This window comes from Convolutriloba macropyga, chromosome 14 (assembly GCF_964194025.1).
Source record: "Convolutriloba macropyga chromosome 14, txConMacr16.3, whole genome shotgun sequence".
Classification (NCBI taxonomy): Eukaryota; Metazoa; Xenacoelomorpha; order Acoela; family Convolutidae; genus Convolutriloba; species Convolutriloba macropyga.
The window spans coordinates 2,215,351-2,232,970 of NC_134481.1; the positions used below are offsets into that span (position 1 = coordinate 2,215,351).

At 38.7% G+C, this 17,620-nt stretch overlaps 1 protein-coding gene across 1 annotated transcript in view; it reads left to right on the plus strand.

Annotated features, from left to right (window-relative positions):
• Window positions 1-17,620, plus strand: part of LOC142353372 (pregnancy zone protein-like) — a 153,043-nt gene that overhangs the window by 29,116 nt on the left and 106,307 nt on the right. Inside the window, exons 8-11 of the mRNA XM_075405604.1 lie at window positions 715-800; window positions 2,461-2,614; window positions 7,259-7,474; window positions 16,105-16,209. Of these exons, the coding sequence (XP_075261719.1) occupies window positions 715-800; window positions 2,461-2,614; window positions 7,259-7,474; window positions 16,105-16,209 (561 nt within the window). The remainder of the gene's footprint in view (window positions 1-714; window positions 801-2,460; window positions 2,615-7,258; window positions 7,475-16,104; window positions 16,210-17,620) is intronic.

Below are 17,620 nucleotides of genomic sequence, written 5' to 3' on the forward strand. Positions count from 1 at the left end.
GGAGTAGTGATTTTGGTCACGCCGAAACAGGAAATGGAGCAGAAAAGCGAGTGGTTTTGCGGCGTGAAATTTTTTTTCGCTCTAATTTCAAAGTAGAGTCAGAAAACAGTGTTTGAAAAAATTCGCTTTCTCGCTAGTGGTTTTAAGTTCACATGCGGCAATTTCACTTCGGTTTTTACTGTTTTTTTTTTCAATTTTTTGGATCGGATTTTTTCTAAATGGTTTTCCCAATCCATTCATTGTTCATTCTAGGCCTAGTTTTTTGTTAGATTCAAATTTACTTTTCTCTCTAGTAGTTTTTTGTTTTCGCTAGCGTCATTTTTACGTTCATTTTCTGTTTTGTTTTTTTTAATCTAATTTTTTGAGAAAAACTTATCATCACGCCACATATTCAACACACACGGTCAACTCCCCCTCATCCACGCCCTCCACCTCATTCCGCCTGTAGCCTCTCAGATCGAACCCGTTGACCCCCACCCCACATTCGGCTTACCCCACCCACCTCCCCCTTCTCCAAAAGAATAACAATCCGCCTCCTCCCACCCGCTCCACCAACGATTTTCGGCTCTAGTTCAATAATTATTTTTGAGGACAATCACGTGCTATTCGTGCAATAAAGTTTATTTCATTATTTTACAATTTATGATTCTTTTTATATAGTAAAATCAAACTGTTTGCCTTAATCGAATGAATTTTAGATTGAGGTTTGTTTAGACTGCGGACAATGATTGGAAGTTCAAAATTGAACAGGAGGTTGTGGATGCTGCAATGGATGCAAACTATAATGCCAAGAAAATATCGTTAGTCTTTTTTAACTCACTCTGAATTGCTCTGTCTAAATACTCATTAAATTCTATATTAGTTTCATGGTAACAATAATTCCAATAGACGGACACTTAGGTGCAACTGAGAGCAACAGTAATATAGTCTGTATTACTATAACCATCTTAGGTTCATAAGTAGGTCTTGATCATTGTTCATGGCGTTAACCATATAATTTTTGGCAATCAGAATTTAAGTTTTGGTTAAGTGACTCTGCTTGAAGTCACTCAGAACTTCTGGCGTTTATCGAGAACCGCGAAGCGGTTCGAGATTTTAAGTCAGAATTTCGAAGTGACTTCTGCAGAGTCACTTAACCATGCTTAAAACACGAAACGCGCACGTTTTAAAATGACGAAAGTCAACAAAATTCAACTTCTGGCTAAGTAGCAACTTCTGGCATTATAACTTCTGGCACTGCAGACTTTCGGCATTTGAAAATGTGCACGTGAGTGTTTCAAGTGCTTCTGATATCGAAACAGCTGTCTGATGTAATGTGAATTTGTCCGTTTGATAATGTATGTTCGCTTTGTTAATCTGCGTTACAATTTTTTACATCCTTCCAATTCTATCAATGGGAGGTTTGAGAAACTATCTGCTCAAAGAGTTTTTTTCTTCCTTTTCTCCCTATCGTCAATGGAAAACCTGTCGAGCGCACATACACTAGGCTGCCAAAATGTTCATTAATATTGATCTCCGGGCCATTTGCTGGAGATTGCGGTATCTCTCACTCCTTTTTGCCAAAAAATGTTGACATTTGTATAAAATGAAAAATAAAGCTATGATAATGCTTTTCAAAATTTGGCAAAGAAATCCATTTCTTTGAGAAATTCCAACAATTCCTTTTCTGGAGATGCTCTAGTTTTATCCGTAAAAGTGACATTTCAGTCGAAAACTTCCTGCTCCCTAGCACACCTTTTCTGCTGCGTCTCTTGACAAATCCACATATTTTTAAGTGTCTGAGGGTGTTCCTCGCTGGTCTGGTGAGTTCTTTAGGCCTTTTAACGCACAGTTATGGAAACCTTTTTTTAAAGGCAACATTTATTGTCATCCTGAATTAAGTCTTGATCATTCATTGCTTTGTTTGGGAATAAAAACTGTGAAATGTTTGCTGTGAAATCCAATTACTGTGAAATAGGAAATTGAAATCCTTTGAGTGGACTATTCACGTAGTTGTAGATAGCCCATTCGAATATCTTACTGCAAATGATTAAAATTGATATAGATTTGTATTCTCAATATAAATGGCAAGATTCCTTGAGGTCGAGATAGGTCAAATACAGTATAATCACATGTGAAGACGCTTTGACAATTAAATTGCTGACCCTACTAACTTAGTGAATTTGGTCGCACCCCCCAATTTGAAGACATAAGACCTCCGGCGGAGACCCAAGACCATATACATAAAGGCATCCAGTTCGTCAGGGTTTGGGTTTAAGCGATTAAATATTTTAGTGAATTACAGATATATTGGTTTTACTATATTTAAATTCGGATGAAAGTAAAAATTTTTGCCTCAGATCAACAAAATTTTTGAACGGTTAATGGAGCCCAATATCAAACCCTATTAATTCACGCATCTCTTCCTGCCGTTGCGAGCACCCTTGGCTCCCCTGGCATTGATATGGTGGCTATTTGTAGGTGTTGGGTTGTGACTAAGGAGCAAGAGAACAGCGAGCTGCCGACTCAAGAGGCCTCTGCCTCTATCAAAGTTGAACCAAATGAGATCATAGTGGAATGTGCCGATTCATTCTCTTGTCCCAAAGTGGTTAGACCAGGAAAATTCAATCACACGGTCAGTCATACAAATTATTCAGAGCAACTTTTTGCCCTCTTTTTGCTCGACAACGGAAATTGAGCAACTTATGTAATTTACAAACTGTTAGGGTGTTTAGAATACGGCAAAGAAGTTTGCTTGCAAGAGTCAGTAACGTCACTTTTTTAATAGCCGCCTTCAGCTTCTCAGTGGGGTATTATAGCGCTCCTATTTTTACGACTCAAAGAGGAGTATTGGTGGAGCGTCTTCTTTTTGATCGATAATTGTTTGGAGTGTATTTAAAGCAGGATGTAGAAGTCTGTGAAAAATAAGTGTTGATTGAATTGAAGAGCAGAGAGGAGAGAGTGAGTTTAAGTTAATGCTGCGTTTTTGAGAGAGAGAGAGAGCGAGAAAAGTAGGCGTGAAAAGATTTTGGCAAGTGTGCAAAATATTTTGATAACGTGTGGTTTTTTCGAATCAGTTTTCTAGTTAATAGCCGCCCTCATCTTCTCAGCCGGCTATTATAGCGCTCCTATTTTTTTTACAATTCAAAGAATTTGAATTGTATTGGGGCGCTGTCTTTTTTTTAAGATCTGTTCACACATTTTCATGATTTTTGAAGTCAAATTGGAGTAGTGATTTTGGTCACGCCGAAACAGGAAGTGGAGCGAAAAAGCGAGTGGTTTTGCGGCGTGAAATTTTTTGCTCTAAATTTAAAGTAGAGTAAGAAAACGGTGTTTCGCTTTCTCGCTAGTGGTTTTTTGTTCACATGCGGCAATTTCACTTGGATTTTTACTGTTTTTTCAATTTTTTGTATCGGACTTTTTTCTGAATGGTTTTCCCAATCCATTCATAGTCCGTTTTAGGTCTAGTTTTCTGTTTAGTTAATGAAAATTCTTTGAATTGTACGTCAGGACTTGTCCTGCTATGTTTTTTTACTTCGTCGAATAAAAAGTTTCGCTTTACCTCATTTTGCCGCTTTTTCAACATTTTGCGTGAAATCTTTTTGACTTCTCTAGGCTAGTTTATCTCTTCATTCATTCTGCTAAAAGTGATTTTGAACATCAGTTGCTCAGCAAAGCAATTCAAAATGAACAGAGTCAGTATAAAAAATGAAGTCAGAAATAGAAACGGGATAAACCCATAAAGCCCAATTTTAGATGCCCGCTATTTGAACGTCGTTCCTGTAAGTATTAGCTACTTCTCTTTAATGCTTATTGGTACTGATAGTAGCCCCTGTATCCTCTCTCTAAGACACAGAAGTATGTTCAACTACGAAATGCCATCAAAATAAATCGGACTTAAAAAATGTTTTTGTACAAAAATCTTTTTTTTTTCAATATCTATTCAATCCCAATCATGCTTACTGGAATCAACGGCGGCAATCTGCCGGTTATGTTTTTTACTCCAATTTTCCTGACAAACTGTTTTTTTTTTTCAAACCTATTAATTCGTAACTGTACGTTTGGGATCATCTTTGATCATCTCAACCTTTGATTAGAGTTTTATATGCAATCTTGAGCTCGTGGCTTTGCCTGTTTAGACGCATTTTTAGCGATTTTTGTGCTCTATTTTTAATAGCCCCCGTCAGCCCCTCAAACGGCTATTATTTAGGCGCTCTCTTTATTTTAATTCGCTTTACCTTTTGATCACGTTTTTCGTTTTACATAAGTAATGGTTTCACGTTTGACTTCTGACTTACTTCATTCACTGTTTCAACTGAATGGATTTCAATTTCTTTCATCCATTGAATTACGAAATATAATGAATATGGTCAAAGTCAAGAGCAAAATCAAAAGAGACAGGATAAACCGATTAAGTCCGATCATTAAGTCCTTGAGAATTAGGTTATCAAAGTTCATTAGTGTTTGCTAGCTGATATTTGTATTAAGCTTATTAGCGTTCAGTTTAGAAGCCGAATTAAGTGTAGTTTTAGAATTTAACTGAAACTGTACGCCAAATTAGAACACTTTTTGACACTGAAAAAAAAGACAGAAAATGTTTCAGTCTATTGTTTCTTTTTTTCTTTTTCTGTTTCAATCCCGATGTGCATCAAGTGCGTCAACGGGGGGCTATTTTCCGGAAATCCGCCGGCTATATCATGTTTTATAGTGTCTCTGGAAATTGTTTTGGTAGAAATTTGTTTTTTATTGAGTTTTTGTGAGTTTGTGATTTTGTTAACATCAATTCAAGTTGTTTTAGTTGAGGCGAAGTTTTCGCCTAATTTTTATGCTTTTTTTCTTCTGTTTCACAAAATTTTTTATGTTCAATTGTGTATATCGATTTTTTGGTATGGGTACTGTTACCAAGTGAAAACAGGTAAGTTTTTGATTGCACATGTTTTCGTAAAAATAAATTAATCAACTACGCCGTTTCTTTTTTTTCACTTATCATTTTTTGTGTTTTCTAATGCATTTCAGTTTTGTGCGGGTAGGCAGTAATCAGGCAGTAACTACGTTTATTGGATTTTGTGCTCGGTTTTTCGCCTCTCTCGAGATTTATTATGAGTTATAATGTTCCATCATTTGTTGAGCACTATGAAATTATACAACATTCCGTTATATGCAATGGTTTCAAAGAAAGTTTGCAAGGAAATGCTTTTCCATCTACGTTGCGTCATTTTTCAATAATTAGCTTGTTCTGGGATGATTTGTTTCCTACGTTTGTTTGGCTTTAAAAGTCGCACAGCGATAGCTGGGGCTATTATTGGCCTTCTTTTAGTTTTTTGTTTCGTCGTCGCGATTTTTGTTATGACCATATGAAGTCACTTTAAATCTGCTTTTTTCTCATTCGTTCATGCAATTGCAACTGAAGTGCGTGCGTGATATCATTTTTCGCTCTTAGTGGAGCGAGTTTTTTTGTTCATTTGCGTGATTAACTTTTTGGTCACACTTGACTTACCTCACTCTCAAAAATGACTTCCTCACTTTGAAATTGACTTTTATTTACTTTAATCCAAAGAGATAAGGTCAAATGGGTGTGTGTCACTCTAAATGAAGGTTATTAGAGGGCGGCTAGTAGAGGCAGCAAAAACTTAATAGAGGCAGCAAAGCAGCAAAAATACAGATTTTTAATCAAAATATAACATATCAGCCTTCAATGAAGACGAATTTTTCTGGTCTGTCTTTTCTACTGTTTTATTTGAGACTGCAGATCTACAAAGCTACTGCGGCTTTTTTCTGGCAATCGGTCAGCTAGTTTTCTCTTTCAGTTTAATAGATTTCTCAGTTAGTGGTTGGCTAGGGTGTAAGTTATGATTTCATTGCGAACTCGGAGTCTTGTGGCTATTTTTTTCGTCGAATAAAATTTGTTTCGCTTTACCTTAGTTCACAGCTTGTTCAAAATTTTGCATGAAATCTTTTGATTTCTCTAGGCTAGTTTTATTCTGCTCAAGGTGCTTTTAAACAGCAGTTGCTGAGCAAAGCAATCTTAATTGAACACAATCAGTATCAAAATTAGAAACGGGATAAATCCGTAAAGGCTAATTCTAGTTTCCCGCTACTTTAAGTTTGTTAATAGCCGCCCTCATCTTCTCAGCCGGCTATTATAGCGCTCCTATTTTTTTTTACTTCGAACTTTTTTCGCTTTACCATTTTGCCGCTTTTTCGACATTTTGCGTGAAATCTTTTTGACTTCTCTAGGCTAGTTTCTCTCTTCTCTCATTCTGCTAAAAGTGAATTTGAACATCAGTTGCTCAGCAAAGCAATTCAAAATGAACAGAGTCAGTATAAAAAATTGAAGTCAGAAATAGAAACGGGATAAACCCATAATGCCCAATTTTAGATGCCCGCTATTTGAACGTCGTTCCTATAAGTCTTAGTTACCATCGCTTATGCTTATTGGTATTGATAGTAGCCCCTGTAGCCTCTCTCTAAGAAACAAAAGTATGTTCAACTACGAAATGCCATCAAAATAAATCGGATTTAAAAAATGCTTCTGTACAAAAATCTTTTTTTTCAATATCTTCTATTCTTTCAATCATGCTTATTGGAATCAACGGTGGCTATTTTCCGGCAATCTGCCGGGTATGTTTTAAGTCTTAGTTAACGTCTCTAAGCGGTTTGGCATTACTAGCCCCTGCATCTTCTCCTTAAGAAACAGGAGTAGGCATAACTACAAAATCCAATGAAAATATTTCGCACTTTTGAAATGTTTTTTTTTTTACAACAATCAATTTTAGCATCGTTTTTCTTTTCCTTCAATCCAAATCGGTATTATGGGAATCAATGGTGGCTATTTTCCGGTAATCTGCCGAGTATGTTTAGTTCTTAATAGAAAAACATGGTTTAAGATCCAGCAGAAACTTATTGCAAAAAATTGACCAAGTAGATCGGAAGCAATTTAGATCGAAAGAAAGTACTTATTTTTGACAAAGTATCCTTCTTGGACAAATTAAAGGAATGCATTAGTAATTGCAATTAATACGTGCAGTTTTGATGTTCAGTTGACTATGTACTTTTTCAGATAAATCACATAACTTTCGGTGGGATTACTTTTACATTGGCTTACTTTACAGCCGAATGAGAAAAATGAGAATCAGAGCTAGTAGGTTAAATAAAGTAAATAAAATAATTAATTTCGTATTTTTGGGCAATATAATGCTAAACTATAATTGGCACTTTTTGTCATCCCGACCGTATTGCCATAATTAACTTGCTAAATGGTGCCTGTCGATGTTTTCAGCTGAAAGTGCGCTATGCCACTGGCATCAACAACGGACTTCCTTTGGATTCGTCTCTGAAGCTGGAAGTGGGCTACAGCGAGTGCAATAGATGGGAAGAAGATCAGAAGCAGGCTCTTATTCTTACTGGAGATGATGTTATGGTCGGAGGGAGGATTGTGGTTCAATTTGAGACACACGAAAGGGAACCAGATCGATGGGGATCGCGCTGTTGGACGGTAAGTGACTTTTTTATTTGAGGCTTTTTTGGAGGGGGGAGCAGAAACGGGGGGGGGGGGGGGGTCAGCCCACTTGTCTAGGCAAAAAGCGCAAAAAAATTGTTTCATTTAGTTTCACATTTTCAAGAGAGAACTAGCTAACTATAGCTATAGTAGCAACCGATTCGGATAACAATTTTAGATTCTCCTCTTCTAAAAATTTAAATTTCAAATTTGCAAAGAACAACAATAAAATTTACAATTTCTTACCCAGCCCTTTATTGTTATTGGCCAGCTTTTTTGTCTGAAAACCCAACAGCGGGGGGCTATAATTTTTTCTCAAAAATATTGTAAATCAAATTTACACTATTAGAAAAAAATGGGCTTCACCGTATTGTTTAAGAAAACAAAAGTGGAAGCAAAATGTTTATCCGTCTAGTCTTTGATATCTTTGCTAAATATCACCTCAAATCAGTGCTCAAGGGTGGTACAGCTTATCAAGACATTCATTCAAAATAGGAAAACCTATAATAATTTTGGAAACGAAATTCTAAGTTTTATATTTATTTGTAAGAAATAACTACAATGTTTTGACATTTTTTTAAACGCTCTAATTTTAAAATAGAGTGAGCAAACGGTGCTTGAACTCAAATTTGCTTTCTTGCGAGTGATTTTTTGTTTACATGCGGCAATTTTACTTTGATTTTTACTGTTTGATTTTCGATTTTTATGGTCGGATTCTTAAATGGTTCTCAGAGCGCGTTCCTGGTTATTCTTTTGTCTAGTTGTTTTGTCCATTTATATTAAACTTCTTCGAACAATTTTTTTTCGTTTTGATAAACATTTTACTCGAAATCTTTTGACTTCTCTAGGCTAGTTTCCTTCTTCGCTCATTGTGCTCGAAATGCTTTTACGAAGCAGTTGCTCTGCAAAACATTCTAAAGTGAACAGATTACTATCTAAAATTGAAATCAAAAATAAAAACAGAATAAACCATAAAGCCTAATTTCAGATGCCCGCTACTTAAACATTGCGCTTTTAAGTCTTAGTTTTCTGTTGGTTTTGATACTAGCCCTTCGTATTAAGAGACAGGAGTATGTCTAACAACGAAATGGCTTCAAAATAGTTTGCACTTAAGAAATATTTATGAACGAAATAATCATTTTTCCCATTTTATTACCACTGTGAGGTAGAAATGAAAAAATCTGAATATCTTCATTTTTAGTAGATTATTTTTTAGAGGAATTGCCAAGAGTTACTCCTGATGATTTCAACGATAGCTGGAAATTATTTGAATCGCAAGTAATTTTTGAGATTGATTTATTTAAAAATTCAAAACCTTTTTTGTGGATACTCGTCAGCTTCAAATTGCATAAAATTAAAAGTTATATTTTCCTTAATAACGATTTACTGTGGCATTTCGTCAAATAAATACGCCTTTTTTCCTGTATATCTCTTTTGGGTATTTTCCTGCTCTGTTCAAAAATTGGTTCGTACTGTTTTGAGAAATAACCGATCCATCTAATAGCTGGCAGGCAGTTGGCCAAATTAAAAATGAAATTAAAAATGTTTTTAAACTCTTTAGAGCAAACTATGCATCATTAAAGGATGCGTAAAGAAATTGGTTAATAATTGCATTCGAGCAAAATTCGAAGTAATTTTTGTCCGCGTCTTTGTCTCTTTACGAATCAAATTTGGGCTGGCAACTAGTTGCTTCAATTTTGTGTTAAGAGAAGAGGCGTATGGCATTCTGTAGGTTTTTTCGGCGACTGACGAAGAGTATCGGTATTTAACAGGTTTTTTTACTGAGGGAATTTGTTCGTTACTTGAACTTTGACATCCGTCTTTTCAAAAAATGAGTTGTTTTAGAACATTGAATTTTGTTAAAGACCCTTGATTTCTGTTTTGGAGTCTTGACCTTAACCATCTAGACCCTCAGACACCAGCGTAACCTCTCCAATGTCCGAAAAATCAAATATGCATAATGGATGTTGTCGGGCTTTTCACGACCCATGTTTTAGATCTTGTAAGCCCCCCCCCCCCCACCCCCAGTTGCAGCACGTGCCATTACATGGTAAATCATTATATAAAAATATGGCACATGCGTTTGGGGTGCAAATAATATGCACGCACTAGGCTGGGGGGGGGGGGCACAAACGGAAAAGATCCCTTGTTTTAAGATAAGATATGTTAGCGTTTGTAGGAACGAATGGCACAAGGCTTACTTAGTTGTTCAATTTAGCTTAAAGTTACCCTTTTCCTACAGATACAGTAACTGATAACCGAAGTGAAAGAAAACTAATTGTAGATATCAGAAATGTCCCTCTCGATACTAATTGTGGAATAGTGGTTTTGATATCACCCCCAGCACTAATCCCAAGAACAATTAAGAGTTTAAATTTGGTCTCAAGTTTCTAATTAGAATATCGATCAAACTATAGTCTTAAACTTAGTGAGAATTAGAAAGAAAGTTTGACTTACCAGATTAGAAAGACAAGCAATATGACTTCGATCAAAGAAATTATATAAATGAATCGTCAAGAAATGGTACTGAGAATCAATATTCGGTTCAAATTGGTGAATCTAGATAACTAATATTAGAGTTAGATTAAGTGATGTAAAATCTTCCCAGCATGTATTAAATGATGATGATATCTCCGGAAGTGTGAATGAATTCTTAGAAAAGTGCAAATGCATTCCATTTATGGTTCCCTTTGCGACTGATTTGCAGAAGCAAACCATATTGGGTAACCCTTGCGACCCCCACTATAAATCACGGTGCTAGGATTAGTTTTGTATCTTGACTTTTTCACACTGATAATGGGTATATATACAGCTGATTTTTGAGTCCTTTTTCATCCCCAAATTCAAATCACCATCTTGATCTAATAATCAGATCTCTCCTGTAAATCTCTAAATTCTTCTGTAAAATATCATTTTGTTATTCTCTCATTTTTATGAGAAATTAATTCTTTTACTTAGTTAAAAACGCTTTTTATTCCGCTTGCGAAAGTCCATAACCCAACAGGTTATGGGCCCAGCAATTTTCTAAGTCATAAAATTAATTTCCAAAACAAAACTAATTTGTTGTTGACAGTCATAATCCTTTTCTGCTTAGTACCTTTTCTTTTCACAACTGTTTTGCCTGCTCAAACTTCAATGGATCAACAGACAGTGAAGCTGCTGACCTACACAGGAAAGGCACAGGACTTTCCAATCTGGAGCACAAGATTTGTGGCGATAATGCAGACGAAGGGACTCTACAAATCACTACTGGAGACAGAGGAGCAACCCAATGAGCCTGCGCCACTGGCCAATGGGGCAACCAATGATGAAAAGAAGAACCACAAGGTGCTGAAGGATGCATATGAGAAGGAAGTTGCAGACATCAAGGAGAAACGGAACAATGTGTGGTGCCATCTGGCACTGACTCTTGATGCAACAACCCTCATGCTGATGAGACATGACTGTGTGGGAGATGACGGCATTGGAGATGGCGCAAAGGCTTGGAAGCTTTTGCAAGAGAGATTTCAGAGTGTGGAGACGCCGACAGTGGTGACTTTAGTGGCACAGCTTGCTCGACTGCAGCTCGAGGATTCTGAGGATTTGGACAGCTTCTTCATCAGAGGACAGGAGTTGCTCACAAGGCTACAAGAAGCAGGGGAAGCAGTCTCAGAGACCCTCTTCAACGCCTTGGTCCTCAATGGTCTGCCAATGAGGTATGAAAGTTTTGTTATACAGGAAAGCTTCAACCCGGCAACGAACTTCACAGAGTTGAGGAAAAGGCTGCAGAACTTTCATGAGAGCACGGTGCAGAGACACAAGGGACAAAGTGGATCAGTGGCACTGGCAGTGAAGCGTGACTTCAAGAAGGGACCCAAGAAAGGAAACTGCTTTGTGTGTGGGATCCCTGGACACTTTGCCAAGGACTGCAGGAAGAAGGAGACAGCACAATGCAGCAAGTGTGGTGAGAAGGGTCACCTAGACAGGGCATGCAAGAGACAAAGTGATGGAGGCAAACATGAGTCAGTGGCAATGGGTCCAACATTGGCTACACCAGACGAGGAATGCTGGTCAGCTCTTACCCAGTGGAAGACAGCAGGCATGCTAGTGGACAGTGGTTGCACAGATCACATAGTGACGAACATCGATGCGTTCCTGGACTTTGTGCCCATTCAATCAGTGGTCAGAAATCCCAACGGAGAGGCTTCCAGAGTGGTGGGCAGAGGCTGTGTGAGGATCAGCATACCCTCAAACAAAGGGGAATTCCAATGCGAACTCAAAAATGTTGTGTGTGCCGGACTATTCTTCAAACCTCCTATCAGTCTCAAGATGCACGGAGTGGAGACATAGCTTCACTTTCGAGAGAGGAAACAGCTGCATGAAACTCCAGAAGGGAACTCGGGTAAAACTAACACAAGAAAATAATTTGTTTTACTTACCCTGCAGCGTTCTAGAATTCAAGATGAGTTCCAACAGCGTGAAACTTGACAGTGCAAGGAAGTGGCACAGACGATTGGGTCATTTGAATCAAGCGGATGTGGTCAGGAATGCACCAGAGACAGTGGGGGAACTCGATGATGTATGCAATGTGTGTGCATTGGCCAAGATCACAAAGACTCCAGTACCAAGAGTGGCAGAGACCCAAGCAGAAGAGAAGCTGGAGAGGGTGTTCACAGACGTGATGGGACCTTTCAGAGTAGAGTCACTGTCAGGGTTCCGTTTCTGCATAGTGTTTGCAGACCAGTACACGAAGTTTGTGTTTGTGGACTTGCTTAAGGCAAAGAGTGAAGCACTGGCCAGCCTGAAGAGATTTGTTCTCAGTGTGGGGACGCCCAATGAAGCTGAGGCAAGACAATGCGAAGGAGTTTCTCTCAGAGCAGTTCAAGACGTACTGCTTAGATGCAGGCATTCTACAGGAAAAGACCATACCAGAGACGCCACAACAGAATGGGTTAGCTGAGAGGTGCAACAGGACACTGCTGGAGATGGCAAGATGTTTGCTCATTGACTCAGGACTTCCCCAGATGATGTGGGGAGCAGCAATTCTTCACGCAGCAAGGATCAGAAACTTGGTTGTGAGACGAGGAGAAGAAAAATGCCCAGCAGAGCTGATGAGAGGTATAAAACCTAAGCTTTCAATTAGTAAATTATCTATTTTTGGTTGCACAGTCTTCATGAGGAAGAGGGACAGAGAAGTCAGCAAACTTGAACCCAAGGCACTGGAAGGAAAGTTTGTGGGTTACACTGAAGGAGAAAACGGATACCTGGTGTACATACCCAACACACGCAAGGTGACGGCAGTTCGAGATGTGATCATCAAGGAGTCTGAAGTGGGCTCAATCCCTGACAACAAAGAAACGGCTGACCTACTAGATGATGGGTCGGAACTGGGAATCTGGCACCCAGATGATGGTCATCAAGATGATGACAACAGAGAACGACAGGACACATCTACTGCAATAAAGGAGGAGTGGCATGACGCAGGGAGCGTGAATACTCAAGAAACAACACTGAGACAAGAGGCCTCGGATGTTGGAGAAACAGCACTAGATGAAGGATCTACTGCAACAAGAGGGAGTCACAGAGACTCAGAGTCCCTGGAAGACAGTGACACAGAAGACTTCTCACAGTTAGAGACAGTTGGCTTCAATGAAGATGCACTGGAACACGCGGACAGAGCAGAGCCCAGACGAGGGACACGAGCAAGGAATGTTCCGCAATTTTTTGGAGAACTCAGGACCCATCTTGCTGTGACTGAGGGCGACTATGTGGAACCCAAAACAGTCTACGAAGCCAAGCAAGGTGACGATTGGGACTAGTGGCACCGGGCAATGAAGGACGAGGTCAAGGCACTCCAAGACAACGAGACTTGGAACCTAGTGAGACCACCCACAGACAGGGACGTCATACCGGGCAAATGGGTCTACAAAGTGAAATTGGGACCCAGTGGTCAAGTGGACAAATACAAAGCGCGCTATGTGGCGAAAGGCTTCAAACAAGTGGAAGGACTGGACTACTTTGAGACTTTTGCGCCTACCTGTAAGCCAGAGACATTCAGGATTCTACTTCAGCTATCAGCGAAGCAGGGCCATGTGATGCACCAATTTGATGTCAAGACTGCTTTCCTGCACTCACCAATCGAGGAAGAAGTGTATCTGGAACAGCCACAGGAGTTTGTAAAACGCGGATCAGATGGGGAGAAGTTAGTATGTCGACTAAATAAATCAATTTATGGTTTGAAACAGGCTGCTAACAACTGGTACAAAGAGCTGGCAAACTTCCTACTGAGACAGGGGTTCACCAGAAGCAGGAACGATCACTGCTTGTTTGCAAGATCAGAGGCAGAGGATCACACTTTCATCTTGGTCTGGGTTGACGACATCATAGTAGCATCAAAAAGTATGACAGTGGTCTCTGATGTCAAGAAGGCACTAGAAGCAACCTTTCACATGGAAGACAGAGGGAGACTACACTGGTTTCTGGGTCTTAGAATCAGACGAGAAGAGGGCAAAGTCACAGTCGACCAAGAACGCTACATAGAAACAATGCTTGAGGGGTTTCAAATGGATCAATGCAAACCCTCAAGAACTCCAGCTGATTTGAATTTGAAACTTCAGACAGCACAGAACGGAGACGAAGAAGTGGACCAGAGGATCTACAGAAGCTTGGTTGGATCACTTCTGTATCTGGCCAAACAGACGAGGCCAGACATCATGTTCACAGTCAACATTCTGTCCAGACACTTGAATGCACCTACCAATCAACACTGGATGTGCGGAAAACGACTTCTGCGATATCTTCAAGGTTCAAAAGGTTTAAAACTTACTTACACAAAAGAGGCTAGTTATGATTTAGTGGGGGAAAGTGATGCAGACTCGTCTGGAGATGTGAACGACAGAAAATCAACAACGGGCTATTACTTCAAGCTCAACGGACGTGGCGCAGCACTCAGCTGGGGTGTCAAGAAGCAGGCCACAGTTGCTCTTTCTTCATCAGAAGCAGAATATCAGGGCATGGCAGCAGCAGTTCAGGAAGCACTCTACCTGAAACAACTTCTAGAGGATTTTGGCATCCAACAGAAACGTCCAATAGCAATTGGAGAAGACAACCAAAGTTGTATCAGACTTTGCCAAAACCCAGTCATGCACAAAAGGAGCAAGCACATTGAAACAAAGTTTCACTTCATCCGGGACAAGACGGAGGATGGGACTATTTCAATTCATTACGTCCCTACAGACAAAATGGCAGCGGACATCTTCACAAAGTCCTTACCCGTTTCGAAAGTGGAAACATTCAGAGCAGTTTCGATGGGAGCAGACTCTACGCAATCAGCTCAAGTCTGAGTGGGGGTGTTAGAATATCGATCAAACTATAGTCTTAAACTTAGTGAGAATTAGAAAGAAAGTTTGACTTACCAGATTAGAAAGACAAGCAATATGACTTCGATCAAAGAAATTATATAAATGAATCGTCAAGAAATGGTGCTGAGAATCAATATTCGGTTCAAATTGGTGAATCTAGATAACTAATATTAGAGTTAGATTAAGTGATGTAAAATCTTCCCAGCATGTATTAAATGATGATGATATCTCCGGAAGTGTGAATGAATTCTTAGAAAAGTGCAAATGCATTCCATTTATGGTTCCCTTTGCGACTGATTTGCAGAAGCAAACCATATTGGGTAACCCTTGCGACCCCCACTATAAATCACGGTGCTAGGATTAGTTTTGTATCTTGACTTTTTCACACTGATAATGGGTATATATACAGCTGATTTTTGAGTCCTTTTTCATCCCCAAATTCAAATCACCATCTTGATCTAATAATCAGATCTCTCCTGTAAATCTCTAAATTCTTCTGTAAAATATCATTTTGTTATTCTCTCATTTTTATGAGAAATTAATTCTTTTACTTAGTTAAAAACGCTTTTTATTCCGCTTGCGAAAGTCCATAACCCAACACCCCCAGCACTAATCCCAAGAACAATTAAGAGTTTAAATTTGGTCTCAAGTTACTAATAAAATTTAGGCAGTATTGCAACGTGCTCAAAATGGTTGTTTCCACAAAACGCAACGCAATTTTTGAAATTTGTTTGCCTTTTCGGACATTGACCATGTAATGAGATCCCCCTCCTCATAGGCACATAACCAATCCCCATCCTCCCTGCAATTACCCTCATGCTCCACCCAAATCTACCCCTTAAATAATAACTGCAAAATTTTCGCTTGACCGATTTGACTTTGAGTGACTTCTGCGCCCTTGACTATGCTTCCGTTTGCGTGATCAAATTCTCTCTCATTCACATTTTTAAGCGGCTGAACTCAAGTGGCGGCAGTTTACTACCAAAAATCAAATGAAAAGTGCAACGAAATTGATGTAATTTTTTTTCACTTAACGACTTAATTTTATTAGTGACTATAGTGGTCTATAATAACCTCGAATAGCGTCATTTTGAAGCTTCCTGAGTGATTTTAGTTACTCCCCTCCACCCCCCGTAATAGGCGAGAGCAATTTCTCCGACATTAGTCAGTTATGTTTATAACTGAAAAAAAAACAATAAATCAAAGATAAAAGAAGAAAAACAGGCTGGCAAATAGCTCCTTCCATTTTGTTTGAAGAGAATGTAGTCATATTTTGAATAATTTCAGTGGGATCCAAACAGACTGTATGCCACTGTGAAGTCGGCGTCTGGGTCCTCTGATGTGTCAAACTACTACTCTGAACAAGTAGATGTCTTTTCTTCAGAAATGGAGGTCAGTAAATTTGTGTACTTTGTGAATTATTAGGGAATCTCATAGGGCGCTGGTATTCGAAGTTTGACACTACTATTTTATGGTCCTGTTTCATAGAATTCGACGTAAACTCTACATTTGTGAGTTTTATATTGATTCATTACAATTTGTTTTCAAAATTGTGCAACTTTAGAAATATGACATCAATCATTACAAGGCATTAAGTTCATTTTGCCAAGTATTGATACTCGCACTTGTCACTTTCCATGTCAATTCGACAAAAATGAAGGAAAACTATTGGCGAATAATTGCGTAAAAGTCCTCCGGGTTACTAATCGAAGATTGAAGATACTAATTATTAATGAACATCTAATCAATTCTCGGCTCTTAAGAATTTAATCTCAAATAGATCTTAAATCATAAACATGAACTTGAAAAACGATGTGTTTTGTGAAGAACAATGACAAAATATTGGTTCCAATTTTAATACAAATATGTGCCATTTGTTACGTAATGATATTTTGCATATTTATCTTACACTGTTCAGAATTACTCATGGTCTTGTGAACACAAACATATTCTGGCGCTTCCAAAGATTTGATTTTTTCCAACAATCTCAACTTTTGTAAAAGGAGGGACATAATTAAATGCGGTAATTTAAATACAGTTGAAATCTGTTTCCATTAAAACAGGTTGCTTAAACGTAAGGTTGGCTGACTCCATTAAGTTGAACAATTTGACACTATACTCTACTTGGATGATACATAATTCTTGCCTCGTAAAGATAATGGCTAACTTTCTTTTGAAATTGAAATTTTATAGTCTAATAACATGCAAATTGAAGTTCACTGATTTGCTGTAGACCAAAAGCATGAAAGCCAAAAGATGGGTTCTACTTCTTTCCACCCTTATCTCATTTAACCCCGCAAATTTTTCAACTCAAACCCCGCGTTTCCCGTATTTTATGCGTTAACACCAAAATTTTTCAACAAGACCTTTGTGTTTTGATTGTTGATTACCCCAATTTAAATGAGGGTGAATTAAGAGGAGGGGTGGGTGAAAAAATTTTGGTTAACTGATAGGGGATTTAGCGAGATTTCCGTGACGCATCCGCAGCGCATTAGACCGCAGCGTGATCCAGAAGAAATGATTAAGAAATGCCCCTCCCTAACACTGGGTGAATATTTGCTGGTCCGGCGCCCTCCCAGCACTACATCTTCATAAAGCATTTCGTATTGTTTAAATATCAATAGAATGATTGTATATATTAACATCAGCTGAGGAAGTAAAGCAAAAGACGCAGCATTAGAAAATAATTAACTAATGACAAAAGTAGAGGAGTCAAACTAACAGACTCCCTTCTTCAACCACAGCTCCCATCGAAGCATCAACAATTTCGCAACGCCTAAACGTCCTTGACCCGCGAATCAAG